The 10,194-nt window shown below is 39.5% G+C and overlaps 1 protein-coding gene across 1 annotated transcript; it reads right to left on the bottom strand.

The window, feature by feature from the left end:
- LOC109229940 lies at positions 4,340–5,467 on the bottom strand. The gene has a single exon (XM_019395481.1). The coding sequence runs from the start codon at positions 5,465–5,467 to the stop codon at positions 4,340–4,342; it is 1,128 nt and encodes a 375-aa protein (XP_019251026.1).

Genomic DNA, 10,194 nt, shown 5'->3' with positions numbered 1-10,194 from the left:
AACAAACTGAGGAAAACATAGGTAACATTTTTTGATTGCACCAGAATTACTAACCATATCCACACATTTGCCTTCTGCATTTGTCAATTACCCAGCACCATTTGGACAACAGTCTCGGTACCACGAGCGGCCCCTGTAGACTTGGGGGCAAACTTGCCTTTGGTCTCAAACCGATGTGGCATGATGCATTTCAACAGTATTTCTTTATGTTCTGTCTGACCCAGTTTCACACAATTTGGGCTCGAAGAGATTTCAAAATCCCTCGACTGTCCTTACATCTTTAACATTGTTTTATTGCTTCTGACTTTTAAAACCAGGCTGAGAATTATGCGTGCATGTCATGTCACCAGAACCAGCATGAAAAGAATTGCAAAAGGAGAAAGGAACCAGATAAAATGACTAGAAATGGCGGGAAACAGAGAATTGCATTAGATTGACGGTGAAAGGGTTTAAACAACGAAACAAGCAAACTAGACTAGAGTTACAACCCTTTAACAAACCTAAACAACACTACACAAGCTACTACGACGAGACGAACAAGACAAAGTGAAAGGATAGAAGGGTTTGAGTCACAAGACAATATCAGGATTACAACCCTGAAATAACCCGGACAATAGAAATGACAACAAAATAAACCACCCAAACTCCCAGAGATGGAGCGTCTTCCCAATTACCAAGTACGGCGTCTTAGCCACTGAATTTCACACCAAGATTGCTGGAATTTTCACAAGACTTCATCACGTTGTTTTGAGCAAACTGCTTCTGGGTTTCTTCTGCCGGCTCATTCTCACAATCAATCATACCCACCATATGCGTCTCATTGTGCACAGGAGATGGATCTTGGCCAGTGTTTGTTGCATCTGGATTTTACACGACGATGTCGCCTGCATCAATAAGCTTTTGAATTGCATTCTTCAGATTCCAACATTTCTCTATGTCGTGCCCCAGGGCACCTGAGCAATATGCGCACTTTTGAGAAGGATCAAACTTCTTTGGGAGAGGGTTCGACATTTTTATCTGAATCGGCTTCAACATGTCCAATGTCCTTAGCCTCTGGAACAGACTAGCATATGATTCTCCCAATGGAGTGAAGGTCTTCTTCTTCTGTAACCTCTCATTCTTAAACGCTGGATTGGGCTGAAAACCTAATCCGGGGTGTTTTTGGTAAGCTTGCGGGGGTAGATGGGCATTTTGAGGAGCTGGGTACTGTGATGTGCGATTTTGGGATTTCTGTGGAGAGAGGTAGTGTCGGGGAGGGCCATCTAATGCACAAGGATAACCACGGGGATGATGTCGAGGCTGGAAGTATTGATCAGGAAAACCTATCGGATCGTCTTTTCTGTTCCTCTATCTTCCAACCAAGCTTACTGGTACATTCTGAATGGCTTCCGAACAACTCACGATTTTGCCTGACTTGATTCCTTCTTCCACTAGCTCCCCCATTTTTAACACATCATTGAAAGGCTTACCCAGGGCCGGGATCAAATGACTGTAGTAGGTGGGTCCCTGGGCCTGTAGAAAAAGCTTAACCATTTCTTCTTCGCTGATCGGGGGACTGACTCGAGCAGCTTGCTCCCTCCATCTGAGCCCAAACTCATTAAAGCTTTCCTCCGGCCTCTTTTCCATCTTATATAGCGAGGTGCGGTCTGGGGAAACACTTGATTTGCATTTAAAGTATCGGACAAAATCTTGAGCCATGTCACCAAATGTAAGCCACTCATCGACATTTTGACGACCATGCCAGTCCAAAGCTGCCCCAGTTAGGATTTCACTGAAATATGCCATCATCACGTCATCTTTCTCTCCAACAATCCTCATTTCGTTGCAATAGACCCTCAGGTGGGCTACCGGATCTCCACGCCCATCATACAAGTTGAAGTTTGGTACTTTGAATCCTGCGGGCAGGCGGGTGTCATGTGGCACAATCAGTCTCTTGCAAGTCATGCTACCCTGACCTCCCACTCTTCGCTTGTCCCTTAAGGGCTGTTCTGTGCTTGTCCACTTCCTGGGTACCTCATCTCGCCCTGCTCTTCCCGTAACCCTTTCATTTCTACCATGAATCTGCTCATCCCGGGAGCTCTTCTTGTATGGATCAAAGACCCTGTGGGCAACCTCTGGAGGGTGAAATCGGGCATTACGCGCTTTGGGTGGGTATTCATTGTCTAGGGTAATGGATATGACAGGAGGGCAATATTGGGGAGAAGTGACTGCAGGATGAGCGATGGAGCTACTAGGGTAGTTTGGGCGAGTGTTATAAGCGGGTGTATCCGGAGAATATGGAGGATCATCTAGTATTATGTTGGGAGTTTGGGTAAGGGTAGTGTCCGGGAAAATTGGTGGTGGCGGGGGTGGTGCCTTTCCAGTCATCCAAGATTGATACATGTCTGTCATGTGTTGTCTCAGCATCCGCACCTCTTCAACCAACCCATTATCCCGTTCCACCAACTATTGTCGAACACCGGTGTCAACCAACTCAGTTCTCTTGTTGTTTGCCATTACCTCTTGTCCTTGTGTTGTGAAGCAGAGTTACCACTTTAAAATCACAAACCAACCACCTTGCTGGAACTACATGACAAAATGAAACCATCACGTTAGCGTTAGGGCATTTAACATAAGGTAATCTCACTTTACGTGCAATGCACCTACCCACAGTTATCGGTTCTAAAATGACTTCGAGGGTACAAAGGTCAGTTGGGATCATCCCAATTTGTTCATTTCAATCTCTCTTTTCTCTGCTTTTCTAGCATTTGCTTGCTTATTTTCCTTCCTCTTTTCCCTTCTAATTATCACTCTTTTCTTTCCTCTCATTTCTGACATCCCATGATTTCACCCCTTTTTCTTCTTCTTTTTTCTCTCTTTTTTTTTCCATTTTTCCTTTTCTTTTTTTCTTTTAATAAATAAAAAAAAATGATTCGATCGAACCCTATGTAGGTTGCCTACGTATCATGACCCCGCATGAATCAGATCTTTGCGTAGTTCTGGAAAAATGGGAATAAAGTAAACAAACCAACATTCTCCTTTTTTTTTCCTCTTTTTTTTTTCTTCTTTTTTGCCTTAATGACTACTCTGATGAGAAAAGAGAAATGAAGAAGCAAATCCTCTTTTTTTTTTTTTTTTGATCTTCTAGACTTACTGTTCTATGACCTATTCTAAACTCAAGCTTAACGAGCATATATTTTTTTTCTCTTTTTGAAACAAACACTCTATGGGAAATTATTAAGGAAAAATCCTACAAGAAGAAAATATTTTTTGATTCTTTTTTCTGAAATGAAGTCCGAACAATAAACCAAAGAAAAGCATTTCGAATTTTCATTTGATGTCCTGACGCAAGATTTCGAAACAAGCAATGAAAAAGATAATACCAAATGCTTCTTTTTTTTTTTAATTTTGATTGCCTAAAGCAGGAATTCTAATGATAAACAAAAAATAAAGTTTTTTTTTTCTATGTACAATATCCTAAAGTTCTAATGAAAATAAAAAGAATTTTTTTTCCACTAATTTTCCAAAGAAACACCTCAAAAGAAAATCTTTTTGGGTTTTGAAATTAACACCTTAAGGAAAGCTTTTAGAGAAGTACTAAAAGAAAATTCTCTTTTTTTTTTTTTGAATTTTGGTCCTAATATACTAAAGGAAACATAAAAATAATTCATTTTAAGTCCTAGATATTAATTACCTAAAGGAGAAACAACCTCAATTTTTTTTCATTTCTAGAATTAGTATTCTAAAGAAAACTTATAACGGAAATATGAAATGCAACATTTTTTTTTTTTTTTTTTGGATTTTTGAGTTACACCATGCCTTTACAAAATAACAAAAAACAGGACATTATTGTACAAAAATAGAAAGTAAAAGACGACATAAAAAAAACATACTCAAAATAACTTAAAATAAAAATAAATCTCCTTAAGCAACTCCTGAATGCAACGGTCCTGGGGTATCTGTCCTGCTCAAACTCCGGTTAGTAAATTCACACCTGTATGAGAAAACTTAAACCAATATTATGTGAGACAATAACATTCTCTATTAGACACATGCAAGATATGGGCAAAATGACTTATTTAGCCAAAAGGTAGCTAGAAGTGTAAAATTAGGCTAAGACCCCGCAAAGCCAAGAACCTAAGATTTACTAGGAAGACCGGACCCTATGTGGGTTGCCTACGTATAACGCCCCGAAAGACGAGAATCAGGTATGCGTAGTTCGGGCAAATTGGACACGGGCGAGGAATAAAACTAACAACTAATTCAGAGAAAACAGATTTTTTTTCCTTGAAAATGATGAAATATGCAAACTNCTTGTTGGTACTGTTGTCAGCTTTGTATTTCGTTCTTCCTCAACTAGTCAAGGTACATGATCAATAATACGAAAATCACTGGGAATTACTGTTTGAGTGAGTTGATACTGGTAAAATCTAACAGCTTCCTCAGCAATGTGCTCATCTTCTTCAATCCAATTGCCCATGTTATCCTTGATTCTATTGAGCTGTAACCTTTTCCTCCTCCCTTTAACTTGTGCATGAAAGAACTTATTATTTCTATCCCCATCCTTGAACCAAGCTATGCCTGACTTTTGCTTCCAAAATTCCTCTTCAATTGCCAAAAATCTAATCATTTTAGCTTGAACTTTCTGCAGCCTCTCTCTATTCTGCTGAGTAGGATATGCTTCAAATTGTCTCTCATGCACTAAGACCACTTCTTCAAGGCTTGCAATCTTTTGGAAAATATCTCCAAATGTTGATCTGCTCCTAGTAGAGAGCACTTTCTTCAACTTTTTAAGCTTATGATTAAACATTACAAATGGATTGGCACTAAAATCTGCATTCCAGTTCTCTTTCACAACATCTTTAAAGGTGTCATTTTTTGTCCAGAAATTAAGAAATTTGAATGATTTCTTAATAGGTGGAGTTTCAATGTCACATTTCAGAAGCATTGGGCAATGGTCAGATCCAATCTTTGATAAATGAGTGATCTCCAATCCTGGGAAACTTTGTTGCAGCTCCATATTACCCAAACATCTATCCAACCTATTGAATATGCAATCATCCTCTGATCTACCATTCCACCAGGTAAAAATACTACCCTTGAATCCCAAGTCTGTCAGGTTACAAGTATTAATACAATGTCTGAAATCATATACCTCAATTAGAGATACTGGCAATCCTCCAAATTTTTCTTCCTCATCCCAGATCACATTAAAATCCCCCCCAACAAGCCAATGAGAGGTCATATCTGTAGCCATAGTATACAATGAATCCCACAGTTCTATCCTTCCTATTCTATCACATTTTGCATACACCAAGGTAAGGATCAACTCTACATGAGTTTCAGTGTGGAATAATTTCAAAGTCAACTGTTGCAGCATGTTGTACAGAATAGTAACCTCGAAGACTTCATCAATGAATGCCCATATTTTGTTTGAAACATTAACCACAGCCTGAGCCAAACCTATTATGCTCCTATACCTTTCCATTTTACTGGACTCTTGCATTGGTTCCAAAATTCCTATAAACTCAAAATGATGTTGCCTATGCATAGTAATCAATCTTTCAAAGGCCTGCATAGTATTCACTGACCTGACATTCTATATAATGGCATCTATTACTGATTGTGTGATTTATTGAGGGACAATGTTCTCCTTGTTTGAACCCTGCAGGAGCATTTGAGGTGTCTTTCACTTGTTTTTTCCTGCCCTTGGCTACAGATTTGACCTGTTCTATCAATCTGGGAGACAGATCTCCTTGTTTGGCTAATTTTTGAAAATTCTGGACTGTTGATTCTTCATCCATATCTTTGCCTGCACCCTCAGCACCTTCTATATCTTTGTCACCTCCTGTAACTATCATATTGGTTTTTTGTTGCATGTTAACTACTGCCTGCTCCCCTACCTCATTCTGGTGCTACATTAAATACAAAGGCATAATCTCTTCTGTTGCTTTTGCTGCAGCATTGGAGTTCTTTCCTTTTAATGTAGTACCAGATTCAACTATATTGGTTTGCTCAGTTCCCCCTGGATCAATGGCATTGTTGTCTACCTCTTTACTTGGCACACCTTTTAACAAATTCCCTTCCTTGTTATTCTGCTCATCATTATAAGCCTGCTCCTCATTGACATCAGTTACATTTTTTATTAGACTCTGCTCACCACTGATTCTTTCTCCCTTGGCTTTACCATTAATACTTTAATCCACCTCATCATTTGCATCTCCACCATTTTCTTCTTCAATTTGCATCACAGCTGGCATCACACCCTCATCTGGATCTTCCTCTGCTTGGTCAGACCATAACTTGCCTCCTTGCCAGTTAACTTTGTCATTATTCTGAAACTTTTCAAAATCTGTATCCACAATGTTGTCTTGATCAATGTTCTTAGCTAGCTCTGCCTCCACTCTAGTATCATGAGAAGGAATATCCTGTACAGAAGTATTAACTGTCACCATATTTCCAGTAAAGGCCCTTTGTACCCACTCTGCAGTAGACTCCTTGACTTATTGTTCATAAGCAATTTTCTCCTTGCTTTTCATTTCTTCCCTCTCTCTTTGTTTATTGATTCCTGCTGGATTGGAGCTACCTGTTGGGATTGCTGCCTTCAGATTTTGTTTGACTACTTCTGCATTTTTGTTATCCCCATTTTTCTTTTTGTTTTTCCCAGGTGATCTAGGCAAAAATTCTGGTGCAGTAGGATTCAGATTCCCTTTTTCCTTTTGGTTATCCATACTCTTTTGTTCAGCATCTTTCTCTACTACAACTAATTGCTTGTTCTCATTACCTTCACTGTTTTCAACCTCCAGCAAGGCAAACTTATTGGTTGTCTGCACCTGCTTAGGCGAAACATCAGTTTGCACAACAGCGGTTTGTTTAATCACAGGCATAATTTCCTTCCCAGTTTTAGCACCTTCTCCAGTTTGTTTGTCTTTACCTTGCCCTCGTCTATCCCTCACTTCTTTCCGTTGGGGGCCAACATTTCCCACGACATTACCACTTGATAGAATCATTAAAGGAGCAGCATTATTCCCTTTGTCTTTATTCCCTTCAACCTTGCCATTGTTATCTACGTGCTGTTCTTCCCTCTTGTTAGCCATAAGTTCAGGATGCAACCTCCAACATTCCATCATATCATGCCCTTGAAGCTTACATTCCTTACAGTATTTAGGCAAATAGTCATATTGAATATTCACCCATTCTGTTCTTACATCCCCAAAGTCTTCATTAATAATGTACATACGTACCTTCTTAGGGAGATCAGCTAATAAGTCGACTAACACTTTCACACGAGCACAGCTACGTCTAGTCTTATTCATAGTAGCTTGATCCAGATGTAAAGGCTCACCTACAGCAGATGCTAATGAGAACAAGCATTCTTTCACGAAATAGGTTGGCAACAGATTTGGGAAGGATATCCAAGCCATCACCTTTGGTGTCTCCTCTCTCACCTTAAACTTAGCATCATATATCAAGGTTCTCAACTGGTATTCTTCTCCATGCTTGTCCTTGATATAGTAGACACCTTTTGACGTAAAATTAACAAAATCTTGCCATAATGTAAATCTGATCAACACATGCCTATCACGCATATATCCAATAAGACACTCACCCTTAATTCCATATTGAATAGCACAACACGATGTAATTTATTAAGCTCAGGCCATCCGTATGAGAATTTGCACACAACTGCATATTGTAATCCTTCAAGAACGTTCATACGTTCCACTTCAGATTCTGTAAAGCACACCGTTGGTTGTCCTTGAAATACCTTGGCTTGACGAAGGGCAATTGGCTCTACAGAAGCAGTACGATTCTGCATGGCAGTGGTCATCGAAGTAGGATTCGCAGCTTTTGCGTAATTCATGGGTTCGTTTGTAGGATTTGAGGGCTGGGGATTGTTTGTAGTTGTAGTAGGAGGTTGTGCAGAGGTGTTAGGGGGATGACCAGCCGAAAATAATGGCTGGCCGCCGGCCGGCGAAGCCATAAGGCTGTTTCTCTCTCTAGATCGCCCAAAATCGCCTATTTTCGCCCAGAGCTTCGTACTTCCGCCTTAACCCTAGATCGTTTTCATTACATCAATATCATAAAAATCTTCAGGACCACTCTCCCTTTATTTCTTTCTTTTCAGCATTTTAACTCTTTATTTTAAAAAATCAGTTTTTTTAAATTATTCTTTCAAACCTTGTTTACTTTCAAACCTTTATGTGATGAAATCCCCTCTTATTTGAGCCCTGTTTGTTTATATGCTATTTGTACCCAAATTCACAATGATAGTCTGGCCGGGAACCACACTAGTGGATTCTGAGGGGTTCCTAACACCTTCACCTTAGAATAATTTCAAGCCCTTACCCAATCTCTGGTTACTCAAATCAAATCTCCTTGGTGTCCTAATGCACCCTAATCATTAGATGGCGACTCTTTAAATCAAACCCAATTCCCAAAAGGAATGAGTTGTCCTCCCAAATGTCATGAACCCGATTTCGCAAGAAAAAAGGGAGCGCGACAAACTTCTCGGGTGAAATAACCTCCGGACAGTTCAAATCTAGCCAAAATAACTTCAAAGAACAAATAAAACTCATAAGAAACTACTCCAGATAATAAAGCCTCAATCTTTCTCAAAAACTAAAAATCAACCCAAAAAGTCAACCCCTAGGCCCGCACCTCGAAACCCGATAAATTTCACAAAATCCGAACACACATTGCGATACGAGTTCAACCATACCAAAATTATCAAATCTGATACCATTTTGTCCCTCAAATCATCATTTTACATTTTGAATGTTTTCTTCAAAATCTGCATTTTTTCCTCAACTCAAAACACTAATTTAATGATAAAATTAAAGATAGAATCATGGAATATAATAAATTATAGGTGAAGAACACATACCTAATTGATTTGCTTGAAAACCCCACAAGAAATAGCTCAAATCCGAGCTCTAGAACTCCAAAAATGTTAAAAATGGCTAACCCTCGGAATAGAGTACTATATATTCTGCCCAGGTATTAATGCATTGCGATCGTAGAACATCACTCGCGATTGCGAAGAAGAAAAACGAAAGCTGCCAAAATCGTGCTATGCGAACGTGACAGCGAGCTCGCGAACGCGATGAACAAAAACCCAGACCTTACGCGAATGTGTCTGTGCACTCGCGAATGTCGACGCCCCCTTTTTCCCAAGAAATCGGGTTTACGACATTTTTTGGAAAAGACAACTCTATTCCCGTTTGGGAATTGGGTTTTGGAATTGAAGAGTCGCCACCTAATGATTATAGTGCATTAGGACACTTTAAGGAAGAATTTGAGATGAACCAAAGTTCGGGTAAGGGCTACAAATTATCTCGAGGGGAAGGTGTTGGGCACCCCTCAAGATCCACTAGTGTGGTTCCCGGCCATGCTACAGTTGTGACTTTAAATGCAAACAACAAGTAAACAAGCAAGAATTACAAATACGAGGGGGTTTTCATATAATAGTTGCAAATAATTTGAAATTAAACGAAGTTAAAGAGGTTGAAATTAGAGAAGAAAGTACTTGTTGAAATAAAAATAAACAGATAAAGGGAGAGGGGTCCTATGTTTATAAATAATATGGATAACCCCACACAACACCCGGTAACCGTTTATACACGTGGTGTTATCGCGTGGTCATCATATCCATATCTACCCTTCTCACCCCATTAATGTATTAAAGTGCGGAATGTCTCGTTACTTATTGCATGCTAGTACCCGTCCCAATCCTATCAATACCCGGAGGCATTTGGACTAAGTAGTCCTAATGGGAGAGGGGTTTGGGGCCTTTTGGAGAGTTTTTAAAGGACAAAATACTAAGGCGTCAATCAAAACACATAATGCAAGTAAAGGGGGAAGCAAATAAGCAAGTAGGGTTCACATAAGCCTCCTAAAATCAGATAAAGCCATAGAGTTTAGCATGTCTTGCACGTACTGGTTTAGTTTTAAATTAAATTAAAGCGATAAGCGGACTAGTTCAACACGTATTTTTGGACAGGAAGTCTACATTAGGCTTACTCGAATGCAGTTGTCTAAGACTGATCCAATTGATTAGTTAAACCTTTTGTCTATGTGTTAAACAGATCTATAGGCATGGTATCTACTGGTTTCAGGAAAGAGGCAAACTGATTACAGAAAAAGGTTGCCAGTTTTAACAGAGTAATACAGGTTTTGCAGTTGATATTGCTTAAACGAGCGTGATAGTTCAGA

The sequence above is a fragment of the Nicotiana attenuata genome, chromosome 7, assembly GCF_001879085.1.
Source record: "Nicotiana attenuata strain UT chromosome 7, NIATTr2, whole genome shotgun sequence".
In the NCBI taxonomy this organism is placed as follows: domain Eukaryota; kingdom Viridiplantae; phylum Streptophyta; class Magnoliopsida; order Solanales; family Solanaceae; genus Nicotiana; species Nicotiana attenuata.
This window is presented reverse-complemented; position numbering and strand designations above follow the sequence as displayed.

Excerpts from the sequence above, each read along its gene's own strand:
- LOC109229940 (XM_019395481.1), bottom strand. The coding sequence starts at position 5,467 with ATGGAAAGGTATAGGAGCATAATAGGTTTGGCTCAGGCTGTGGTTAAT.